At 44.8% G+C, this 26215-nt stretch overlaps 1 protein-coding gene across 1 annotated transcript in view; it reads left to right on the plus strand.

Moving 5' to 3' along the window:
* Window positions 1–26215, plus strand: part of CAPN13 (calpain 13) — a 95014-nt gene that overhangs the window by 51123 nt on the left and 17676 nt on the right. Inside the window, exons 5-17 of the mRNA XM_075925332.1 lie at window positions 328–461; window positions 2442–2616; window positions 4467–4541; window positions 6625–6710; window positions 11684–11758; window positions 12158–12324; window positions 13938–14083; window positions 14680–14691; window positions 17551–17762; window positions 18479–18515; window positions 21890–21958; window positions 23324–23381; window positions 24358–24425. Of these exons, the coding sequence (XP_075781447.1) occupies window positions 328–461; window positions 2442–2616; window positions 4467–4541; window positions 6625–6710; window positions 11684–11758; window positions 12158–12324; window positions 13938–14083; window positions 14680–14691; window positions 17551–17762; window positions 18479–18515; window positions 21890–21958; window positions 23324–23381; window positions 24358–24425 (1314 nt within the window). The remainder of the gene's footprint in view (window positions 1–327; window positions 462–2441; window positions 2617–4466; window positions 4542–6624; window positions 6711–11683; window positions 11759–12157; window positions 12325–13937; window positions 14084–14679; window positions 14692–17550; window positions 17763–18478; window positions 18516–21889; window positions 21959–23323; window positions 23382–24357; window positions 24426–26215) is intronic.

The raw sequence follows: 26215 nt of genomic DNA on the forward strand, positions 1-26215 counted from the left end.
GTGAGGTGTATCACTTTGGACATTTAGTTTTCTGTCTTTTTTGAAACAGCTGCCTTAGTCCATTCATGATAATACTTATTCACCTGCATGTATTTTGCATCTCAAGTAATTCCAGAGCAATGTGTGCCCAAAAACGATCCACCACTGAAATGAAATTCAGTGCCTATTTAACAGTACACTACAACCATACAAAATAGCTTAGGAGAGAAGGCAAAGAAGTTACTTATATTTATGGTTTAGATTAATTTGTGGGCTATTTCCAAAGACTGTCATTTGGCAGCTCTATTTATTCTTACAGTCAGGTTTTCTTTTCTTTTCTTTTTCTAGTTCTGGCATTTTGGAGACTGGGTGGATGTGGTGATAGATGATCGGCTGCCTTTTCTCAAGGGGAAATACCTGTCTGTCAGACCTCGCTGCAAAAATGAATTCTGGCCATCCCTGCTAGAGAAAGCATATGCCAAGTAAATATACCCACCAAATCTTTCTTTCCTGCCATTGCTGAGTCTTGTACTTGCGTAGCTGTATGTTGTGCCAGCTGCTTTGGACAAAGTCTCTTGTGTAGTGTTGTTCAGGACCATGGGCCAATATTCTGAGCACTGAGTATGTGATGAATTGTGGTGGCATAGATACTACAGGCTGAAGACTGTCAAATTTTAAACTGAATTTGTAAAATTCCCTGGTTCTCTTCTGTTTTTTTTTTTTTTTTTTTTTTTTTTTGAGAGGCAGTGTGATCTAGTGGGTGGATCATTGGTGTGGGCTGGAGGAGACCTTAGTTCTATTTCTGAGCCAGATATTTAGCTTTGGAAAAGTCACTTCACCTCTGTTTTCCCACCCACATTTTGTCTATTTAGACTCTGAGCTTTTTAGGACATTAAATGTTTACATAGAAAGTCTCACTTGAGGCCTCTAGCAGCTATCTTAACACTAATAATGAATAAAACTAGTCTCCTTGAATTCTCAGCATCAAAAGCAAGGTCCTGTATTACTTGAGTTTAGGAAGAATGCTTCAGCTATGTGTAAGTAGCAGGCTATTCTACTTACTGAGACCTGCAAGTAGGAGCTAAATTAAGCCTGCATGTTACCTATGTAATACAGGGAGTGCACTAAGTGCATGCTTGGCAGTTTAACAAATTCAGCAAGGAATAAGAAAATGGTAAAGCGGTGATTGGGAGACACAGAAGTGGAAAATTCTGCCACAATGTAGTTCAGAAAAGTTGACTCAAGTAGGAACTGCTTTACAGGGTACAGTTTTAATTCCAGAGCAAACTGAACTTCTATTCAATTAAAATTGCAATAGCTGCTGATATGTGTTTCCAATTGAGATGTTTCCCTCAGTGCATGTGGAAATTCCTTTCATGAGTGTAGGTCAAGGACATCATTCCCAAAAACAATTAGCCCTGGATTTCATTTTCCAATTCTCCAGTGTATGAAATTCAGTGTACACTGTGAGTTTTAATGTTGTGTATATTCATGCTGTAACTACAGTACTGTCTAACTCTAGACTTTTTGGAGTTGTAATGAAAGCACAAGACAAGGAAACTCAGCTCCTGCTTTCAGCATGGCCTTGTGAGAACCCTAGTGTTCAAACATTGTTATTGTCAGATTGCTCTTCACTTGGGGCTCATCTAGACTCCGCTAAAGTGTCGAAAGAGGAAATGCAAATTCTGTGGGAATTTGCCTATCTTCTTCCAATCTCATTTTCGAAAGCAGAGCTTTCAAAAGTGAAAGTAGTCAAGATGCATTTTTTTGGCAAACCCCTCTTTCTTGAAAAGCCACATAAACCTCACTTTTTGAGGAAAAGCGGCTTTTTGAAAAAGGGGGTGTTGCCGAAAAAACCACATCTTGACTACTTTCACTTTCGAAAGCTCCACTTTCAAAAGTGAGGTCGGAAGAAGATCTGCAAATTCAAGCAGAATTTGCATAAATATATGCAAATTCCCACATAATTTGCATATCCTCTTTCGACACTTTAGCGTAGTCTAGATGAGCCCTTGCTGGTGAACAGCCAGCAGTGGTGTTGGTCCACTTCTTACATTTTATGTGGGATTAAATGGTGCATGCTGGCACTCTGCATAGATGGGAGAATTCCTTCCTTGTGTCTCACACTAGCCATGTGTCTGTGTACGTGCACATGCATGCATTTGATCATACCTCTCTTCACTAGTGATCCCAATAATTATACAGCCTCATGCATTCTGAAAGCCAGAGGAATTACTCTTTAGCTCAAGTGGTAGAGGTTTCAACTTCAGTTGCTGAAGGGACCAGGTTCAATCCAGGACTTACCATTATGTATGCATGTTCATTTCAGCCCAGAGTTATCAGATATAGTATATTTAGAATATGCTCATGCACCACAGAGTATTTAATGGTGTCCATTCAGTTAATTTCCTCTGTGCAGTGATTATCACAGGAACAAATCCATTCCCTTTTATTTTTCCCAGGTTGCGAGGCTCCTATCAGAACTTGCACTTGGGTTACATTTCCGAAGCACTAGTGGACTTGACGGGTGGAGTTCAAGTGCAATTTTCTTTACAGAGCCCTCCTTCTGATCTGCAGGAGATACTGAAAGCAGCTGTGAAATCACAATGCCTGATGGGATGTGCCACACCAGGAAAGGTAAGCAGGACAGGCCTTCTTGCCTTTACCATATTTATATTGGACAAATTCTTTTGAGAATCCATATCACCCTGTAACACAGGTACTCTGACGGGGGCCTGTAGTGTCCTTAGTGGCAGAGAAGAAAAGAAATTTAACTGTAATGAATATAAAGATTTTTTTCAATTGAGATTGAAGGACAGAAACAGATTCACTATTTTTCTCTAGGGGTATATCTACACTGCACGACTATTTCGGGATACCAAAGGTACCCCATAATAGCTACCTTTCATCTACACAATCCACCTGTTATTTCAAAATATTTTCCTATATAACGAGCACACTATTTCGGCATCCCAGTAACCCTCGTTCCACGATGGTTAAGGGATGTCACGAAATAGCACGTTATTTCAACATTTGGCGCTTTGTAGATGCACCATATTTCAAAATAATCTATTTCGAAATAAGATACGCAATTTGTGTAGCACAAATTGTGTATCTTATTGTGAGTTTAGGGTGCTGTGTAGAGGCACTCTAATTCTCAGACTGACTATGCTCCCCAGCAGCACTAGAGAGTTTCTCACTAAATCCTAGCCTGGACTCCACCATTGTAGAAGGGATGACTACTCAACAGGGCTAATCAGCAATGATGCCAGAAATCATGGGCTGGGGTGGTTGGACAGAAAGCAGATGCCAAAGCCAAAAGGAAATTTTCTGGCTCAAAGGTGCCCTAATTATGTTTTTTGATAGCTCCTGATTAGAGCTTCAGACATAATAGGCCTAGAGCGCTAGAATGGAACTGTACTCCCTTGCACCAGTGTGAAAACTGGCCTTAGAACTTCAGGACCAGAATCTTAGATGATCAGTTTCTAGGGCAGGAAAACCAGGAGGAGGTCTGCTGTTGTGACTGCTGCTGACTGCTATTGGGTATTGGCTGCTAGCTCGGTTGGTAGAATGGAAGGTTCCAATATGAATAAGGCAAACTCCTCCCAGGCTGAAAACACAATTGAGATATAGTGCTGCTTTCTGGGCCATAGCTGGGCCCACAGGGGCTATCATAAAAGCATGCATGTTGTCTGCTAGGATGCTGCGAAAAGATATCCATGGAATTATCAGACTATGCAAAGTGTGTGTTATGCTTCCTCTAGTGTTTATTCACTAATGGGGAGCTGCCAACAGTTGCTGCCCATTAACCATATTACTCCTTTAGTTCAAGAGCTAAAAGTTGGTGCATAGGTTGCAAATTCCTGTGCTCATTTCCTGCCAATGACCCACCCCAGGTGCTCTTCCACAGCAGGCAGATGTATGACCTGCTCTGACACCGAATTCTTATGAGTGTTTCAGCTGTGTGATGCCTTCATAGCATCATTAACTGTGCTGCAGGGGTGGCTGGTATGCTAAACAGGAAAAGGCACCACCTTCTCAAACCTCCAGGCATGGCCCCTCCAACGTTCCACCCCCACAGCATCTACTGTAGGTGTACTGGGGGCAGAGAGTTGCTGCCCCCCAGCACCCACCGTCCCTGATGCTCCAGGTCCGAGGAGGCTAGGGCCGCTCACCCTCTGCTCTCTCCAGTGCTCCGAGGCTGGGAAAGCTGGGGCTTCCTGTGGTGCTGGGGAATGGGACTGGAGGGGCTTGTCTCCTCTAGCCCTGCCTTAACCAACTGCCCATGCTGTGCTGGATTAGCTTAGGGCTGCCAGGGAATGAACCTTAGGCACTTAGACAACGCTAGATCTGAACCTCTAATGTAAGTGAAGTCAAATTTATTTATCTTTTTTTCTCCCAAACTAACTAAATAGCAGTTTGGTTGGCAAACGAATGCATGAGTACAAGGCTTTCCGGGAGCTAATGGCTGTGCTTTCTCTCCTCAGCCATCAACTGGGGACCCAGAGCCAAAGAATGGACTTGTGAGAGGCCATGCCTATACTGTGACAGGGGCTGAAGAAGTAAGAACTGGGATCTTTTCCCTATCTGTCATTCTCTCGGTAGTATTCTATGGCCATCTCTTGATTCTCACACTGACTGCTGCTCCATGCCCTGTTGCTTTCCAAGATTTTAAGTTTAGAGGGGATCCTTAATGATCATCTAGTCTGACCAGCTGCGTAACGGATGCAGGTGAATTTCACCTGTAATTCCTGCACTGAACCACAAATTTCTGCAGTCTAGGATTTTATGTGGAGGAAAGGGAATAGGGCCAGCTCTTTGTTTTCAAGCAATGCATCGAAGTGATGGAGAGTAGAGTCCGTTGTTAACCCTCTTTGCTTCATAGCCCACAGACAATGACACTGACTTTTTGTCCTGCTGGGTTTTATCTGAATCAGAATGCTTCTTTTTATTGAACTGATCTGAAATGTTTAGAATCAGTTTAATAAAAATAGTAAACTGTCTTTCCCTAGCAATGCATAGTCTTACAGGAGTTGGAAGTCTGGCCCCTATGGTCTATGGGCTGAATTTCCTGGAGGACACCATTTCCCATAATGCAATACTGATTTCCCTCTGACCAAACTGTGTGGTGCATCATGGGAGATGTAGTCCAGCTAGGGAGCCTGGTATATAAGGGAACCCGGTGACATCAAGTTCCCAAAGTACAATGCCTGACAGGCAATGTGAAATGATGGGAAAATGTAGTTTAATATGGAACTGATGTGAAATGAAGCATTTTGGGGCAACTCAACAAAATGAAAAAAAAAACATAGATTTTTGGGAAGGCCAAAATGTTTTGTTTCAATCTAAAATATCAAAATGATAGATTTCACCCTCTGTGAATCAAAATTTCTCATAATTTCTGTCCAATAGAATTTTTTTTTAATTTTCACTTTTTGTCCTGACATGGGGCAAGAGGTTATAAAATCCTATTAAGGATGAGGTTGAGGTTGCCAGGTGTCCAGTATTGCCCCAGACAGTCTGGTATTTTTGCCTCCTGTTGGGTAAAAAAATTCAGAAAATACTGGACACCCAAAATGTCCGGTATTTTCTGATTTTTTTTTCCCAGCCAGGAGGAGAAAATCCCGGGTGCTTACATGGTTCCGCAGGGGAGCTGTCTGGTCCGGAGCAGGAAGACAAGATGGTGGACGCCACTGGCAGCCTGTTAGGGCCAAAAAGCCTCAAAGGGGCCATGCTGGGTTTTTTTTGTTTTGTTTTTTGTTTTGTTTTTGCTTAATAACTCTCGGGGTCCTTTTTTTTTTATCAACAACTTTGGTCTCCTCCCCCCTTTTTTTTCTCAACAGAATTTTTTCCCACTGTGTTTTTTTATGAGGGGCGGGAGAAGGTGTTTGTTAATACTTGCCTAGCTCCTGTGGGATTGGGAAACTTTGTGTTTGGAAAGCACTTTGATGCCTATCAGAAAACGATGCCTCTGTCTTGGAAGGGGTTCTAGCCACAGTGAAACAGGCCTTCATTACTTCCAGAAACTCTGAATCTGGACAAGAATTGGAAGCCACTCAAAAGGTCTGGTTCTCCTGTCTGCTACACCAGTTTATGTTCCTCCCACCCCGCCAACTTTAGTGGAGTTACTCCTCAGTTACACTAGAGAGAGCAATAAAATTCCCAAGTGTAGATGCTCCAAGTGCTGCAGAACAAAGACGCTCCATCACATTTAACAGGAAACACCAACCTGGGAGTTAGGAACTGGATCCCAGATGATAGGTACCATAGAAATAGACATAAATAGACAAGAATGATGGACAGGCTCTCTAGTTCTGTGTTCTCAGCATTATGCTGCAGTGCACCCTCTCCTCTCCTTCTCCCCCCCTCCACACTCCATATAGATGCATTCTAATCATCATGATGGCCTTGACATCGTGGGCTTTGCTGGCTCAGAAATGGCAGTCACACAGAATTAGCGACAGTACGTTCCCATGTGTTTTACAGTCATGTGATATGGCAAGCAGCCCATCTTCTGACTGTGTCAGCGCTCTGATCATGGTGCTAAGGAAATAAATGGATGCAGTGCTCTCTAGTGCCTTGTTTTCTATACAATGTAGCAGAGAGATGCTGATTGTGTTTGGTTTGTATTTTTTTCCTCGACAGATACCATACCAGTACAGCCAGGAGAAGATCATCAGAGTGTGGAATCCTTGGGGCCACCGGGAGTGGAAAGGGCCTTGGAGTGATCGGTATGGCTTTACAGATTTGATTGCAGGGGTGAAACTTTTGTGGGTTTATTGCAAAGCAGTTCTGTCCAGGGCTGACTACAGTGGCATAGTCAACTAATCTGCTTTTAGCCCTTTTTTCCATCACCAAAGCTACCTCCCATTTGGAGTCCTATTTGGGATTGAAAACAGAAACTCAATGGTATTATATAGTTTATTCCTTGCTGGGTCTGTTTCAGATATCCCTCTTTCCCTCAGCTAACAATTTCCACAGTGGATAATTACAGGTAAATCTTGAACTGGAGAGCCACTTCTTTCACCTGAAACAGGTTCTGGACATGCCCTTAAGTAATTTTTTGCTGTTTAAAACTCCACAGGTATTCAGTGTAGGGTGTGGCTTGTGTGCTGCTCATGGGCAGCCAGTGACCTGGGCTCCCAGGGAGGCTAGCTTCCAGCTCCTCCTCTGGTGCTCCCCTCATCTATTCTCCTCACTCCTGCGGGAGCCCAAAGCATGCCCACCACAGCCCAAAACCCCACCACTGCTCACCTGGGGCAGGGAGGCAAGGCCTCAGGCCTGGTGTGCTGGAGCTTTGGCACCCACAGCTCCTGGCTCAGGGCTCCAGGCCTCAGAGCACTGAGCAGGCACATGTTCAACCCTGGCTCCCTGCAGGAAGTACGCTGGCCATTGGGAGGGCACAATAGGCTGTTTGGGGATGCTCAGGCCCCCAGCTTACAATACGCTCCACCCATACCAGTCTATCAGTGTTGTATTAGCCCATAAATGAGCCAGGTATGTGTCTGTCAGTGTCCCTTTGAGACACAGAGACCTTGGCATGAGCTGGTCACTAGTCTGCCAACATCACAGCATTTACTTAAGGAGAGCAATTCAGCTTATATAAATGAGGGATGTTAAAATGTGTTATGTACGTAAACATGTAATGGTTACATGGCTACATGTGGTGGGGGAGCCCTCGGCTTTCCTGCACATACCAGCTCCCACCTGCCCCTTTCTCCTCTCTGCTGCCTCTGATATACAAGTGGCAGCATGGGGAAAGGTGTCTGAATACAACCTTGTACACGGGTACATGTTCACATCCTTAATATAAATAAGGTAAAGCATTGTATAAGCACACATATAGGAGCAATATAGGAGTTTCTGTAATCTATGTTCTCCTTGGATAAGGGTCTTCAAACCAGGCCAGAACTAGAGCTAATACTTGTTCAGTATGGCAAGGAGCATGTACTCACACACATGCAAAGGGACTGAGGTGTCAACTGATGGATCTCATATCCTATGACACCATTGGTGAGTGACTAAGCCAATCCTCGATTGGCAAATCTCATCACAGATGTCATATAAAAATCCACCATCTGCGGGTGTTTTATATTCTTTTTGGACCTATGCTTTTCTTGTAATGTCTGGATAAACTGACTCTCGAAGCATTGGAGAATCTGTACAATAGTTTGCCACCAGAACAATCTGTCACTGGGAGATATGCCTCATGACTTCATGGTGGCCTTTAAGATATCTTTATAATACTTATACTGACCACCGATAGAGTGCTTTCCATGAACAAGCTGGCTGTAGAAGACCATCTTCGGTATCCAAGTATCCTCTATCCTCATAACATGACCAATTCAGTTAAACAGTTTGTTCATAAGCATTGCTTCCATGACACCACACAGCTTAAGGACCTCAATGTTAGGAATTTGGTCGCACCAATTCACATGGGCAACCTTCCTGAGGCTGTGCATATTGAACTCAGAGTTTCAAAATGTGACTGCGCTATGATCCTACAGCCCCAGTCACCCATCTTCCGACTGGCCAATGCCCGATGCTTCAAAAGTAATGTGCAGAAGAGGGTAATAATCAAGTGATCCTTCCTCTGTCGGTGTATGAGCTTAGCATGTGTTAACTTGGGGATCGAGTCCCCTTTATGTTCCCGGAGAAAGGATTTGAACATTGATCTCTTACGTCTCAAATGAATGGCCTAAGTGCTGGCCTAGCAGATGGTCGGAGGTGGGGGCTCCTTCAGTCTCCTCTGTTGATGGCAGGTCACATTCAATAAATATAAAATGAGAATTGGGCCACTCAACCTTGTGACTCCCTCTGGGTTCCTATGCTTTGAGTACCTGCCTCCAGAGACAAGGAGTTGCTGGTTCAAAGTCCCCTTTGTGTGTGTTGAGAGGTGTGATCTATTACCTTCAAGTGTTCCACTTTACTGTGCCCCGGTTAATATAAAGTTCCAAAGCGCTCTAGGGTATGGGGGTTGGGGTGCTCACCTGGGGTGTCAGTGTCCCTGCTCTCGCAGGCAGGAGGGCTTCTTGAGTTTCTTTTCCCCCTAACGGGAGAGGAATTGCTGCTGGGCAGTAAACCCTCCCCCCTGCCCTGCAATCTTGTCCACTATGATCAGGGTACAGGCCTAGTTTGTGGCAAACCCCAGGGCACTCGCTTGCTCTTTTGAGGGGTGTGAACTGGGGGCTCCCAGCTCCTGTGGAGAGTCACTGGTGGGCAGTCCCTGTGTGAATCTCCTCCCTGTCCCAAGAGGACAACAACCTTTTGAGAAAGAAAAGGGGTTTGGTCAAGGATAGCCCACTGCAAAGGACAGTCATATAGGAGGCAGAAAATCCCTGTGCAAACCCCTCCTGAACAAGCACCTGGGGGATTTGTACCAGGATATCCTACAACGCAGGTGAGTATCCGAACCACGGGACTAGAGAGTGAGGGACTGACATTTCCAAGGATGTCAATGAAGAATGCTCCTGTTGCAGTTTTACCTGGTCTACTTTCCCCCTCAAGGAGAATCTTGAGGGAGAGTAGCCAGCAGGGGGAGTATCTATCTATGAGAACATGAATCTATTGTCTGAATGGCAGCTTAGTCACTGGTAGCTGTAGCCGTATTCTCATGGAGTCAAGGCAAGGGGTGAGGATGAGAGGAGTGGAGGCAGTACAGAGGCATGGAGCTTCCAGTCACATAGGGATTAATGGGTTTTGCAGGTCAGACCTTCCAGTTGTACTCTTGGAGATTCACCCTCCCCTCCAGTTGTCAGGGAATGAGCCAGGCAGGAAACGTTGTGATGATGACTTGGTTGCAGATAGGTGGAATCCACTTTGGCTGACTTAAGCTGTGTGCTCCTAGCTAGAAGGTACCACTACAACATTGGAACTTAACAACAACAATTCTACTTCCCTCTGGAGATGATAATATGGCATACTAACAACTTCTCTACTGAGAAAACACATCTACTACTTAACATCTGGATGGGCCGGTGGGACTGTAATGGGGAACGCAGACATGTTTGAGGCTGGGATAATAGCTATCTGCTCAGACAGCATTTCCCACTTTTTGGAAGGGTGAACTATAATCCTAGCTATAATTGAAATTTTGCTGGAGCGTGCTTAAAGGTAAACTGCATAAATCAATAAATTATTGATTCGTGCTCTGTTTATTTATCTTCTGCTCTGCAGAAAATACAATTATCACTTAATTATAACGCTGCTGTTTGGATATAACACAAACGGCTGGCTAATGTGGTCTCTGTGTGGCCTAGGCACTGTGAAGTAATATCAATGTAACACCTCAGTAGTTCACTAAACATTCAGATAGCAAAGGGTCTGTGCAGGGAACTGGAAATGGGATGCAGAACTTTCCACTTCTAGATGGCTGTTCAAATGCAGAAGTTGCAAATCATTGCCATGAGATAGAAGGTGGCTGGCCTGTGAGAAATGGGAGCAGTCCCAGTCCAGTTCCCAGCAGGCAGCTGTGCGAGTTGCCAGAACCATCACTGCTAATTCTCGGGTTTAAAAATTAGCCCAAGGACTGGTTAGGCCATGAGGCGAAAGTAACCTTTCACACTCTGCTGCTCTCTCCTGTCCCTGTCAAGGGTGAGGCAGGGGGCAAACTGCAGAAGGAAACAGAGCTGGCAGGCCCGCCAATGGGGGAAAGGGAGCAATTGCTCCCTTTGTTCAAATTTTCAAAGGGGCCCAGAGATTCTAGCTGCCACCAACACCACTACTGCCGAGTCTCTTTGAATTGCCGCCTGAGGGTTGTGGGGGTTGTGTCATGGTCTTGGCAGTGCTAAGGGCTGAATGTCCTCAGCCTCACTCCTTGTGCCCAAGGCTCTACCCCTTCTGGGGGAAGGTTGGCATATGATTTAACAAAAAATTCCAAACATCCCCCCCCCAAAAAAAAACTAAGACAAAACAAAAAAACACCAGGAAAAAATTCTGTTGAGGGGGAAAAAAAGGGGGGAGGAGACCAAAGTTAACCAAAAAAAAAAGTGGGGGCACTGTGCCTTTAAATAGCCCCACGCTCCCCAATCCCCTGCCCCTGCCAGACGCAGCAGGGGAAAATTGTCCTTGCCGGGCTTCCATCTGAGGGAAACAAGAAATACCAGACATTTCACATGTCTGGTATTTTCTGTTTTTGTTTTGTTTTTTACCAGACCAGAGAGCTGAATAACGGACAGTCTGGGTGAAAACTGGACACTTGGCAACCCTTTGGAGGCATGGACCCAGCCCCCCCCCCCCCCCCCAACCACCTGACACACCTTTCCCTGTGGCCTGTGGTGGCTATTGGCTCCACTGAGAGCTGGTGAAATAGGCTTTTTCTATTTGTAACAAAAAAGGGTTTTTCAAAGTAATGGAAACTTTTATCAAAAAGTATTTTCAGTATTTTGGCAACTGAAATTTATTTTTTTCCCCAACCAAAAACCTGAAGAATTACTCAGTAAAAATATGCACCACATTTTTCAAAGCAGGAGAGGCAACCTCACCACTTCCCAGTGGCTGAGAGTGGAAACACTTCCTGGGCTGGTGTTGGGGCAAATGCAGGGTACCAGTCAGGCTGTCAATCCACCACGTTTCATGGGCACTCCTGGACCAGATCCAGGAACTAGCCAGGAATGTAATTGTGGGATAAAGAAGACTGAGAATTGCTGAATGAAGGCCAGGGCAAATCCCTCATTTCTGCTTGCTGTTCTCTTGCCTTTCACAGTTCTCCAGAATGGGATCAAATTCCAGCTGAATATAAGAAAGCGCTCTGTGAAGATAAAGACGATGGAGAATTCTGGTACTTTGACATTAATGCTGGAACACTCTGGGTTTTCCTTTTAGAACCATGGGGCCCATGACTCGTTCACTTTGCTCAGGCATCAGCTCTTTCTTTGCTCTGAGTCACAGTTTGGAGCCTCCTTGTTGCAGTCCTTGCCCCCACTTGCAATCCAATGGGTAGAGGGTGGGAAGGGAAAGAGGCCCACAGTGGGGAAAGAACTCGCCCAACTTCATTCACCAAAGCCAGTGGCAGATCCAGGAAAAGATCCAGATCTGCCACGAGGTATTGTCAAGATCAGTGGAAGTTTGAAATACCACATTCCTGCCTGGTTACAGATTCACCTTCCCACACACCAAATATGAGTTAATAGCCAAGAGGTGCATTAAACGGAAACATAAAACTTCTCATTCTTTTCAGGATCTCTCGTCGAGATTTCGTCAAGCAGTTTTTCTCACTGTGTATTTGCAATGTCGTCCCATCATTTCTGGACTTTGGAGATAAGTGTGCTACAACATGGGCCATGACCGCATATGTAAACCAATGGGTTCGAGGACTCACTGCAGGTGGTAGCAACTATTCTAATGGTAATTAATGTCCCAGTCTAATCTCTAATCCAATCCCTGTTGACTCCTACCCTACCACCAAAACATACACATAACACACCACTCTGAGCACTGGACTGCAAAAGCAGCCATTAAAAATTGCTGAGCTTGATGTTTTCCACCCTCACACTTAACTCCAAATAAAACAGGCAGAAGGGAGGAGGCAGCACTGGTCCAAGTCAAAACAGATGATTCATAATTTAAGAACCCTGGACTCTCTTACATCAAAACTAACTGGCCCATTATTTCTTGCCTGGCTGACCCAAGACTAGTGAGTGTGAGCTCGCAAGATCGCCACTCTGCTTTGCATAGCAAAGACAAGATGTTACTGAACACACACAGATGTGGAATGAATTGACTAGAATCCCAAAGCTTTAGTGTAGCAGGATATTGCCTTGTGTAGATGAGGCCATCAGCACTGCTGCCTGGCCCCTGATTGTTTGATTGCTCTGAGCTCAGGAGAGGGAGGAAAGGGGTGTTGCTGTTGTACATCTATTCAGTTTTGTTATTTTAACCTATGAGAACATCTTGTGATCAATAAAGGGTTGCTTTTATCATCAGCACTATTCCATTATTCAGCAATAGACAGGCTTCCGTCTCCCAGTAACACTGATTACAATTTGTCAACGCATTGTGAGAAACAGAATGAGATCCTTTTACCACAATGTGAACTGATAGGCTGGGCTGTGTTAAGAGGCCATGAACACATCAGCGCTTCTGTTCTGATGGCTGGAAGCACTCTTGGTAGTAGGTGGAAAGAAGCCACTTTTCACGGACATATATTTTGCCATCAACCTCTTTGTATAGCTTGTGATTGAAATTGCCCTAATTCGAAATACAATAATCACTCATGAGCAAATTGTCATCTCTCAAGCCCAAACCAAAGCAATCAAGTGTTTGCGCCTGTGATTTATTGATGCTTAAAACCTATTCTAACGTAAGAGGTAGCTGTCTCCTCAGTCTTGTGTGTCCATCTTGCCAAAGGAAACATCAGCTCAGCTCTTTCCTTGAGGTCATTACATACCAGTAACCAAAACCTTTGTTCCATTATCTAACTGGTCTGCAAAAGACCTTTATCTTTTGAGTTGCACCATTGCCATTGCCACCCCATATTTTTCATGATAAACAATAGCCCACTGGAAAAAAGGAGGAATTTATCTGGGCCTTCTTCTTTTTTCCTGGTAGTGCCTTTAAGTCATAGTGCTTTCCTTCATTTAAGTAGCCTTGTCTGCATGGGTTTTTAACAGTGGCTGCCCTTACTACCTTGAGAATAGAGAGGATTGTAGTTAAGGCCCTAGTTTGGGACTGGGGCTATGTGGCTTAAATTTCTGGGACTGCCATGGCTTTGTTGTGTGATCACTGGCCAGTCAGTCACTTAATATTTCTTTGCCTCAGCTCCCCATCCCTGAAGGGGGGAGAGTAGCTATTCCTTCCTCCCAGTCTTGTTCTGTTTTAGCTGTAAACTCCTTGGAGCAGAGTCCATCTCTTAGTATGCATATGTATAGCAACTAGCACAATGGGGTCCTGATCCTGGCTAAAGTCTTTAAGTGCTATGGACTACAATGCTGCTTTTACCACTACTGATTTCACAACAGGTGCATTTTCAAGGAACCCACAATATTTCATCCAGATAGAGGAGCCTGCCCTGAAAAACTATAATGTGGTGGTGTCACTGATGCAAAAGCCTGCCAATAATATGCCACAATCACAAAAATTGCTCATTGGATTTTTCATCTTCAGGGTAAGACGCATGTACTGGGATGAAGGGATGGGAGGAAAACTAATACTTTCTGGAGGGGGTTGGGTTTTTTTAGATTTTTTTTTCTCTCTGCATAGAGATTAAGGGTACGTCTACACAAAGAGCGTCTACACTACATCCAGTTCTGTTGACAAAACAAGCTACTTTGTCGACATGACGGTGTAGATGCAAGGGACAGTGTAGATGGAATAACGCCTGAGGTTTACAGCCGTTGACAAAACAACTGAGTTCTGTTGACGTTATGTTGACAGAACTCAGCGGCAGTGTAGATGCAGGTATAGTTTTGTTGACAAAAGTCCACTTTTGTCGACAAAACCCTGTAGCTTAAAGACACACCTGAAGGGATGAACTCTGTCCTCTGAGATGCAAGATTAGCTGCTATTAAGTGGAGCTGGTGTGAGTGTGGATAAGGAAAGAGGAAGTGATAAGAAGTGGGAGGGAGAGGGACCTGCATGAACTGACAGCTTTGACATTAGCTAACAGTTCCAAAGAGATTTTTGTCTAAGCAGGAGTGTTAAAATAGAAAACATACTTATTTTACATATTTAAAACCTGCTTTTCCCTTTTCTTCCCCTCAGGTTGAACCCGAGGTATGTCCATTTCTTTGAATGATCAATAATTACCACAGCTGGATGAGAGCAGGAGACTAGGGTAGAGGGGAATCATCAAAAATTGAATTTCCAATTGAAGTTTTCATCAAAAGTCAGAAAATGTTGATCAACTCTAATAATGGTGTCTGTTTATATATTGTTTTATCTATATCATATATATGTTCTCATGTACATATAGTCATATATTTGTGTGTCATTTTCTATGACTAAAATGCTGACAAAGTGAGCATTAACATTCAGTTTTTTGCTGTACTTTCTTTACATTTACTGTGATATTTTTACCAATACTTGCTTTTCTTTACTTACACTTTTCAAACTTTCCTTCCTTCTGCTGCACTTGCAGTAGGTTGCCTTGTCTGCTATATCACAAGTCCAAACTTTAACATGAGAATATTTTACTTTTGTATTGCATTTTTAATTCCAGGAACATAATATTTAGAAACATACATATACCCACATCACCTAAATGCAGCCACCTCTGCGAGGGAGAGCAGTTAACAACTACACACTGTCCTGAGGTGGAGATAAGAAAATTTTGGCCAAGACCTTCTGGGTAAACCTCTGCTCTTTAAAAAAAAAAAAAAAAAACATCAGGGGACCTTTAATATCCAGATGGAACAGAAAAGGCCTTGGTCTTTGAGGTCTTATTTTAAAGACCTACTTACAGGGGACTTGATTCCCCTGTAAACTGTTCTTTCTCTATTGACTTCAGTGTAGGTACTACTGAATAAAGCAGCAAGAGCTAAAAGAGCAACGCATAATTTATTTCCTGGGATGATTGAAAGATTGAATTAATACTGCCAAGATCTGAACACAAGTGTCAGGGAATCTAGATACTTCAAACACGATACTTAGGCCAGTAAACCATCCCTTCGGACTACTATGTCTGAAAATGTCAAACGTATGCACACTACTGAAAACTTTTCTAATGTTCCAATCAGTGGGACCACACCCCCACTTGTGCATCTTGCCGAAGCGCCATTGTTTTCAGTAGAGCTATGCCAGATTACATCCATGGAGGCTCTGGATGTAGGTGTTTGATCTATTCCTCAAATTAATCTTAAATCAAGCGGCCAATAAGTGCATTACTCCACTGTATCATTCACAATTCATTACTGGAACTGTAGGTTTAGATTTGATTTAAATCACATGCAAAACAAGAATGGTAGTCTCTGTATAATGTCCAGTGGACATTTGCCTATGGATCAGATTTGATCAGAAATCTAGTTCTAGCATGGACACTGGTACACTTCAGAATTCTGGTACAATGCAGGCCCTTTTAAATGGGAATCCCAATAACTGAAGAAAGCTTGCTACAGTAGGTCATTAGCAAGGGACTGTAACAGGATTGGGCAAGGTTGTGTCTACACTGAAAGGTTTTACTAGGTATCCTGGAATATAATTTTCCTTCTGGACTTTCTTATAACAGCATTAGTTTGTCTATGCTAGAAGTTTTACTGTGATAACTTTATTGGATTAGATTCACTCCTTAGGTTATTCCCATATAAACAAGGTCTAAGACATTGACTGTTGGCACTAGGCCTGACTATAGCATGTACTAAAGATCACCAAGTTTACTCCCAGAACAAAGCAGCAATATCATTACGAATCCCTTGCTACACTGAGTGACCCATCATATTGCAGCTTTGAAGCCAAAGGGATATTATGTGTTGGCAGGATAAGAGAAGTGCAGCACAGTGCAGAGAGTGACAATACATGGCTGTAGGGGAGGTTTTAATGTTGTGTGGTAGTGTTGGGTAAATATTTAGGGTCTGATTCTGATGTCACACCAGTTTTTTACTTCACTGATGGAAATGGGAGCTCCTTCTCCTTTCCATCACCAGGAGTTCAGAATAAGACCCGGTTACCAAAAGACACCTCCATTGATTTTAGCTTATGCCAACTGTGGGTCTATCTCCTAATGCCTTGCATCCAGAGAAATCCCATGCCCTCTATAACACTGCTTGTCTGGATGAGCACTCATTTCCCAGCAAGATGGAGTATAAGTTAACCCTGCACTAGCCTGCTCTGTAGCTAACTGTCCATGACAAACCTGGTACCACACACTGGATGTCTCCTAGTGCACATTTCAAACCAAGGTAAATCAAAGTCCACTAGAGAACTTTTAGTGTGTGGTAGCAGGGTCCAGGCAGACTGTTAGTGCACACAGCCAGTACGCTATAGATGTACACACCAGCTTGTTGTGCGCTAACTGCTTGTCTAGACAAGCTGGCATTCTTTCCCCCTCCCCTAAGATAGCAGATTTATACTATTTTCTCCCAAAGGCATGGCTCATAAATAACTGTGTCATACTGTATAACCGTTCTAAATGGAATTTATACACTCCAGTGTATTTGAGGGAATTTGTTTAGTAAAGGTTTTTTATTACACTGTCTTTATATGTCATCATGGTAACAGTTGTTATGTTATATTTATTGTTTCATCTCAGCAAAAGTATTGGACTAACTGAAGAAAGATCAGGGTACATTATTTTCTTATGAGAATTGATGCCACAGTAGCACTGCTGCTAAAGATGCTGTCTTCTGTATGAAATGTTCAACTGGGGCTACAAGCATTCACTTCTGTGACATATCCCAAGGAAATTTTCACCACAGTTAGGGTATTCACCCCATTCCCTTGGCAAATTCCAGATCAACTCACCTAAAAATTCCCCACCCTTGTCTCTGTTCAATTCCCTATAACGCTGTGCACAGCAGCACGATACTATCAACTGCCATGTTCCACCCAAAATATGATTGCATTGCAGTGGTGAATGAATTGATGAAACGCGCTGTGGGGAAAGAGGACTGCCATCGTACAATTAGTAATTTCCTTCAGTTCCAGGACCTGAGGGACAGATTGCCAGCTGCATTTTTCTTTCGGCATAAACCTCAAGTTCAGAAATATGATTTCAACGGGCAGACCCGAGATGTCACCGATTGCTTTTTCTTGAGTCCAGGGATCTATGTTGTTGTTCCAGTCACATCAGAGGAAGGCCAAGAGGCTGAATTCCTTCTACGAATCTTCCTAAAGAGCCAAGACTACACCAAGTAAGAACATTATACTTATTGCTTATATGTACCTTATTTAAGCATCTGGGGTTTTAACAAGTGCTGGGGTTGTCTCTGAACATCTAAGACCAGGTCAACTAATGTGGTGTTTTATTTTAATGTTCTATGGAAGCTTATTGTCAAGATAAAGGTTAGAGATAAAGAGCGTGTTAGCACAGATGCTAGGAGTTTAAACTGGGCACATAGATAGGCCAGGCTGGAATTGCCATCACACAATAAAGGGAAGGTCTACCTAAGAGTATCTAGTCCAGTCCTGGGTCCAGAAGAGAGTAGACGCCAAACAGAGCAATACTGTACTGTACTGTACCTGTGTGGTAGACATCCCTCCAGCTTGGGATGGACACTTGCTCTAAGAAAAGTGAACTGCTAGGTTGTATTAGTAGTTCTTTAATATTTATATTATTGTTGCATTAACAAGCCCCAGTCAGGATCGGGTCCCCATTGCCCAGCCCAAGGAGTTTACAATCCAAGTGCCCAATGTCTAAATCCATGTGGGTAGACTCATTGACAGATCCATTGGTTTCAATGGGATTCCAGACAGATGCACAGGTCTAACCAGAAGAATAAGATTGTAGGCTTAGGGTTCAAAGGGATTCACAAGCAATCTTAGAATTCTCTCACATATGGAGGAGAGCACGAGAGAGAAATGCTGGAAGGTGGTCTCTTTCTGATGTGACTCTTGTGGTGTTTTTTAGAGACCAGAAAAACAGGCTCGGCCCAGTGATACCAAAGGTAGGAAAGTGTGAAAAGTTACTTAGAGGCTGGCTGGCGGGTGGGCTGACGGGCACGTGTGTGTCAACATTCTGGATCTCCTGAGATCAGGCACTAACTGGTCTCTTTGTTGCATCCCTCCTTTCCTCTCCTCTCCTTCTTTTCTGTCCTCTGTCTCTGACCTCATCTCTGCCACCATGATACTGAGTTATGAGAGGGAGAACTTGCAGAATAAGTAGCCAATCTATGTGAGATACAGTTTCACCATGGGGCCCTTGATCTTTAATTTGTGCTTTTCAGATGTGTTTTACTTTTTGTCTGGTAAATTGCTGTCCTCAGTAGAGCTGAGTTAAGTTGCAGGGGCTCATGAAACTCTTGGTGATTTCCAATCAAATTCAATCACTGGCTTTGGACAATAAAGGAAAGGGAAGAGTGAACAAGTTGAAATGTTGTAGCTTTGTATTTTCAATTCACTTATTTGAAATTTAGCTAGATTTAATATTTGTTTTTAAATGGAGAAAAAAATCACCTGAAAATTAAATGTATCCTTTTGTTCCATTTGACTAGGAACAATTTTGGTTTTTTTTTCTTTCATTTCAGTGAGGAAAAAAACAAAAAAATTCCACAATTTTTCATCTGATTCATTGCAACTGGGCCACCAAACTCAATCACTCTTTCACTCCACTCTAGACATTAATACTTTCTCCGCACTTCCACACAGTAATTCATCTGTATAATATATGGCAGGGTGCTGCAGAAAGCTGTTTGTCAGTTTGGGTGACCCAAGTGGTCTTGGCAAGAGTTTTGTTCCAATTCTGAATTCTCTGATTTGTACCCATGCAACCCCATTGAAGCCAATGGGATTACACTTCTTAAAACTAGCAGGAGCTCAGAATCTGGCCCATATAATTATAGCCCATTAAACACAGTACAATTGTCAGTCCAGATGCAGAACTCTCTCTCTGGGTACGTCTACCTACCAGCGTTATTTTGGAATAACTGATGTTATTTAGAAATAATATAGTGTATGTCTACACAGCAAACCGTTATTTCGAAATAATTTCAAGATGGAGGACTTCTTACTCTGACTCCCACAACACTCATTTCATGAGTAATAAGGGAATTTGAAGGAAAAGTGTTCTTCCTTTGACTTCCTGCTGTGTACACAGCATCAAAAGCCGAATTAAGCTATTTCGATTTCAGCTATGCAAATTACGTATCATAGAATCATAGAACCAAAGAGCTGGAAGAGACCTCAGAAGGTCATCAAGTCCAGCCCCCTGCTCTAGACAGGACCAATCCCAACTAAATCAACCCAGCCAGGGCTTTGTCAAGCCAAGACTTAAACACCTCTAGGGATGGAGACTCCACTACTTCCCTAGGTAACCCATTCCAGTACTTCACTACCCTCCTAGTGAAATAGTGTTTCCTAATATCCAACCTGGACCTCTCCCACCACAACTTGAGACCATTGCTCCTTGTTCTGCCATCTGTCACTACTGAAAACAGCCTCTCTCCATCCTCTTTGGAACCTCCCTTCAGGAAGTTGAAGGCTGCTATCAAATCCCCCCTCACTCTTCGCTTCTGCAGACTAAACAGACCCAACTCCCTCAGCCTCTCCTCATAAGTCATATGCTCCAGCCCCCTAATCATTTTGGTTGCCCTCCGCTGGACCCTCACCAATGCGTCCACATCCTTTTTGTAGTGGGGGGCCCAGAACTGGACACAATACTCCAGATGTGGTCTCACCAGAGCCGAATAAAGGGGAATAATGACATCTCTGGATCTGCTGGCAATGCTCCTCCTAATGCAACCTAATATGCCATTAGCCTTCTTGGCTATAAGGGCACACTGTTGACTCATATCCAGCTTCTCATCCACTGTAGCCCCCAGGTCCTTTTCTGCATAACTACTACTTAACTGGTTGGTCCCCAGCCTGTAACAATGCTTGGGATTCTTCCGTCCCAAGTGCAGGACTCTGCACTTGTCCTTGTTGAACCCATTAGATTTCTTGCAGCCCAATCCTCCAGTTTGTCTAAGTCACTTTGGACCCTATCTCTGCCCTCAAGTGTATCTACCTCTCCCCCTAGCTTAGTGTCATCTGCAAACTTGCTGAGGGTGCAATCCATCCCCTCATCCAGGATGATTTGGGGAAGAGGGTAGCTGAAGTTACGTATCTTAATTCAACTTTTGCCCTGCAGTGCAGATGTGCCCTCTGTGAGCTATGACTTGGTGCATTCTGCAGTATAGTGCTGTCATAATTCTGGAGTTTGGGTTGCATCTGATTCTACTCACAGTAGTGTAAGCTAGGAGTGATTTCTTGGAAGCTAGTAGTGTAAGTAAAAGACTCAAGCCTTTTCTAGTCATTAATTTTCCAATCTGCTATTAAGCCCCATTAAGCCTAACTTTATTCTATTACCCAGTTAAGCTAACACACTTTCAGTTTCCTGAAAAGTGCAGCAGGGCTAAGAGGCTCCTTGCTTGTCATGGCTCTGCACAAAGGCAGCGTCATAGCCCTGCTCTGGCTCTTACACGTTTGGGCAACCAGGGGCTCCGCATGCTGTCCCCACCCTAAGTGCCAGCTATGCAGCTTCCATTGGCTGGGAACAGCAGTCAATGAGAGCAGTGGGGATGGCTCTTGCAGGCAAGGCAGCACACTGAGCCTCCTGGCTTCGCCTCTGCTTAGGAGCTAGAGCAGGGTCATGCTGTTGCTGCTTCCAGGAGCTGCTTGAAGGTAAGTCCTGGAGCCTGCAACCCTGAGCTCCCCACCAATATCCTGCCCCAGCCCTGATCCCTCTCCCCCAAATCATCCTCCTCAGCCCCACCCCGAGCTCACACTCCCCAGCCAGAGTCCCCACTTCCCAGGCCCCAGCCCTGGTTCCACTCCCACACCCTGAGCCCTTCATTTCTGGTCTCACCCCAGAACCCACATCCCCAGTCCAGCCCATCTTCTGCACCAATCCCCTCCTTCAGACTGGAGCCCCCTCACATACTCAACCCTTCAGCTCCACCCCTGAGCATGGAGTCCCTCCTGTACCACAAACCTATCCCAGAGCCTGCACCCCCTCTAGCATCCCAACCCCTTGCCTCAGCTTAGAGCCCCACTCTCCCACTCTCTAAACTCATTTCTGGCCGTACTCCAGGGCCTGCACCTGAAGCCCCTTGCTGCCCCTCAACCACCTAAGTCAGCCCAGTAAAAATAAGCCAGTGAATGAGGGCAGGGAGAGTAAGCAACAAAGGAGGATGGAATGAGTGGGAGGCAGGCAGGGCAAAGGTATTAGGTGTGTGCAGGGTAATAACTTTCTACTTGCACAAAGCCAAAGTGAATAATACTATTCTGCCTCCTGTGGCTTTTGTCATTTATTTGCATGTCTCTCTATTTTGCTGTGATCCAGGACCCGCATGTACTCAAGCAGAGTCAAAACATCTCCTTGGAAAACATCTTCTTCGGATATGCTAAGCAGGTACCTTGAATACAAAGCCAGGTGGAGCCGTAAAAGAAAAATTTCCCATCTTGCTATCACTCCATGTAGAAAAATGTCTTTGGAACTGTGGGTTTATCAACTCTTAAGTGGATCCCTTCAAAACAACATTGATTTGGCTGCCAAAATCCCCAGAAAAATGGGAGAGAGTGCTGGAATAGAATGGACGGCTCACTATATTAAAGGATGATTGTTTGAGTTTTATTTTAAACAAGCAATTAGCAATAATCCTTGGGTATTTTTTCCCCTCTGATCAGAACTATTTCCAGCTTGCACTTGCTGCACTTGGAAAGCAGACATCAGTCAGCATTTGAGTAATTGATTCCAGCTCTCTCTGAGCCAAGCTGTGTGTGTTCACAGGAGATGTTCTTAATGGTTTAATAAACTGTTATAAAAGAACTCCTTGACACAGTCAAGAGAAAAATCACTGCCAACAGCCTTCACACAATAGACCTCTCTCAGTTAATAGCTATATCAATGCATAAAGGTGAAAATGACACAAGCACTGGAGGGGCCGTGAGGGAGCCGTAGGGGCAGGGCAGGAAGATTTTACATCACTCACAAGTCCAGCAGCTAAGAGCTACAGCACCAATGTAGAGCAGAAGAGAAGGAACCCAACTCCCACTTGCTTGCACCAGTGCAAAAATGTGGTCTATAGGCAATGGATCAGCTCTTATGCTTTGTGGGCAACAAAGAGGGGGTGATAACCTCTAGAGATTGCTGAGAGCTGGCATGAGCTAGAACAGACTTCAGGCTGCTCTTAACCTTTTTGGTGCCATGATGCCCAGCAGCTTCAGGCTTGCATGGCACACTGGTGGCTAAATAATGCCTTCCCTGCCTTCCTCCAGGCCTTCAGGCTTACAGTGAACACAGGTCAGCCAATTCAGAGGCACTGACCCTTTGGCACTAGGCATCAGCTATTTCTTTAGATGGCCCGACTTCTCCCAAATAAATAATCCACTACCCATTGAAATAAAAATAGTAAGACAGGCGGGATGGTTGTGTTGTTAAACCATAGCAAAGGGAGTCAGGACTCAAGCACTGACTTTCTATGCCACCTTAGCATCTCTCAGCCTGGGTTTCCCTAGAGGAGATGTCCCTCTGTACAATACTGGGGATAAGTATGACTGGACAGCATAAATTATGGGCCTAAAAAAAGGGGGGGGGGGGGTTTAGAGAATCAGTTGGTCTGATTCTGAGTTCATTCCAGATTTGCAGCTGTGTAACACTACGGCCATATGTGGAGTTACTCCGGATTCACAGTGGTGTAAGCACATGGAAAATAAGGAAAGGTGGGGAAAAAGGAAACCTGATGTGTATAGACTTATGTGCTTTGTTTTGCATTAGGACTCAGACATGAATGCTTCACAGCTGCAAAGGCTCCTCAATGAAGTGTTCCTGAAAGGTAAAGCTCTTGATGAGCCAGTTAATGGCGCTTTTCTACCCTAGTGTGAAGTAGATGGAGCCATAGATCTAGTGCTGATGGTTCTAGGAAAATGCTTAATATGATAGGTAGACTCTGATGAATTGAAAAAGCCTCCTCTGTGATCCCCTTTATGCTCAATTGTTATTAAAAAATTGATGAAGGAAGATGTAAAACAGCCTAGCTGGAATCCAGGTCAGCACGTAGCCTTGCCTACCACACCGCTGTCTGCATGCTCAGAGAGACTGCTGCATCTCAAGCTGCTGAACTTTGTTTGGCAGCCCTTGTGCCTCTAAGTGCTCCTTATTGGGACCAACAGCACCTTTTTTGCAGTTCTGGGTCCGGCCCCCCACAGCCTGTCCTGCAGAGTGCCTTGCTGGTCCAGGCCTAGATCACCACACAGCTCTTCTTCAGCCCCTACCCTTGAACTGTAGCACACCTGCTTTGGTAGGGGATCCAGTCACAGGGCCCCACACCACTCTCCAACCAGACCTGCAGCACCCTCTTTAGCCCAGTCCTCCCCTCTCACACAGTTCTGCCGTATCTGCTCAATGCTGACCTGCTACCCTCCCTAGTGGAAATGTAGTCCTGGCCCTGACCACTCCCCCTGCCTCTCAAATATTGGGTGCAGTGTGTGACAGAGGCCAAAAAGGAGGGGGTCCAACAACAGCAAAGGAGAGAGATCCCCAAATGCATGTGGGACATAGTTACATTTGAGTCTCAGCTACGTGACAGACCTCAGAAGGGCTCCATTTGGCTTCTCCAGTGCACCTCAGATCTGATTTGCAGCATACTGGGGCAGGTCCTGTAGTGATATGGACCCCTAAGGGCTGGACAAGGATCCATCTACTCATCCTAACAGTGACCTGGAGGGAGCCGTGCTCTCTGGGGGTAGAGACCTAACCCAGGGCGGCTTTTGTTCTTTGCCTGATCTCTTTTGCTTTATCAATTCTTATAGATCAAACAGCCAGACCGGGCGGAGAATTCGGCTTTGATTCATGCAGAGGCATTTTAGCTCTGATGGATGTATCCTTTCAGCAAAGGCAATAATCGCCTTCCCCCACCCCCGTCGCCCCGGCCCCATACAGCCCATGCTTTCCTTGAGCTATGGCTCAGCTGAGCCTCCCCCTGTGAGAGCTTGCAAATAAATATTGGCCACAAACATCAGTAAATCATTTCCCCATGGTGTATGCAGGTCTTTGCCATGTACCCTCTCCCTGCAGGGGAAATCTGGAGTCAGGAGCTCTCTGCTGAAAGCTGGGTGCCACAGGCCCTTCCCTAGTTATTTTAAAACCTGTTCTATTAATTACACAGTCATCTTTTTCAGTGCACTCCAGGCATTGTGGTTAACAAACATTGGCCCCAGTCCTGGATGTGCCACCCCGATTCCAGAGGATTATGTTAGGTTGAGCTATCCAGTGGCTCTTACTGAATCCCAACACTGCTTCTTCCCAGCCTTTTGCTCAGGCTGCCCAGCCTTGGCTTGCCTGTGAACTGGAAAGCCAAGCCCCCTGTGCTAAGTTTATTTCAAGAACAACGAAGAGGATCGGATTGCTGCTGGCCACTCCAGCCCTGGTTGATGGCAAGGGAAAGAAAGGCAATGTGTCACTGCTGAATCCCAGGCGCACGCCTGGCAAACTATTCTTCCTTTGGTGTGTACCTCTTCTATTTAGATGGATGGCACAGGCCTCCAACTGTTAACAAGACAACGCTGGGAATGCATTGCTGGCCACTGTACAACAAGAGAGCTCCTTGATGAAAACATAAATTCTCCCCGCTGCATGCACTTGCGCTGTCTTTCTGTTCCGGGCCTTGGAATAACTCAGGGACAGTGCCAGATCATTACAGATTGCAGCAAATGAATAAAAATGACCCGCAGCCACTCTTTGCAGCTTTCCTGTCACGGAACCCCCTTGCAGTCTGAATGGACACAGAATGCAGGACACATGAAGGGTGCTGACACAACCACTTTTCCCATCCCAGTCCCATTTTTTTCAAGTTGGATTTTTTCCCATTCCCTACACTGCCCACCCCGTATACAGCGTGACCTGTGCTAGCCTTTAAAGACAGGCACATTCTCTTTCAGCCAGGCTTGAGAGCAGCCCCACACACTTACTCTTATTTCATTGTCAGGGGCTCTGCTTTCACAGGGGTTCAGTAGTCATGGTGCTGAAAGGAGGTGGCCCCAAGCAAAGAACAGAGCCTTGTGGAGAGGCCGCTAATGGGAGGGAGGGGCCCAATGGGGGCAATTGCCATCTTTAAATTGCCAAGCAATGCTGAGGGCTGGCTAGGGGAGTTGCAGCATGGTCCATGTGGCGCTGAGGGCCTATCTACTGATGGGTAACATTAAAGCCAGCACAGGGGTGCCTCTCAGTGCCACAAGCAAGTTCAGTAGCAGTGTAGACATGCCCATACTCCAGCTGAGGATAATGTTCTATGCCCCCCACCCCCCCATGCAAGCAGCAGGGGCTCTAGACCACAGCATCTTTTGCTCCTCCCCAGAAATGGCTGCATTTCCATGGGGCCATGCATAAAATTGGCATGATAGCCTCATGAGCCTTTGCTCTGAAACCCTATGTAACTTTGCTGCTTGTTGATCCTCATTTATTGTTACTATAACACAGTAACAGCCTCACACACCCTGGCTCCGAGCAAGGAATTCCTTATACTTCTTTGCCTTCCCCGTGGCAGTAGGATACCTTTAGCATGGCAATTTTCACATGGGGGGGGGAGGAATTTAGTGAGGCTAAGCCATTCCCAAAATTGCCTCCTGCTCCTAGGAAGTCCAAAATTAGCTGCTACTAACATTTAAGCCT

Source organism: Pelodiscus sinensis, chromosome 3, assembly GCF_049634645.1.
Source record: "Pelodiscus sinensis isolate JC-2024 chromosome 3, ASM4963464v1, whole genome shotgun sequence".
Classification (NCBI taxonomy): domain Eukaryota; kingdom Metazoa; phylum Chordata; order Testudines; family Trionychidae; genus Pelodiscus; species Pelodiscus sinensis.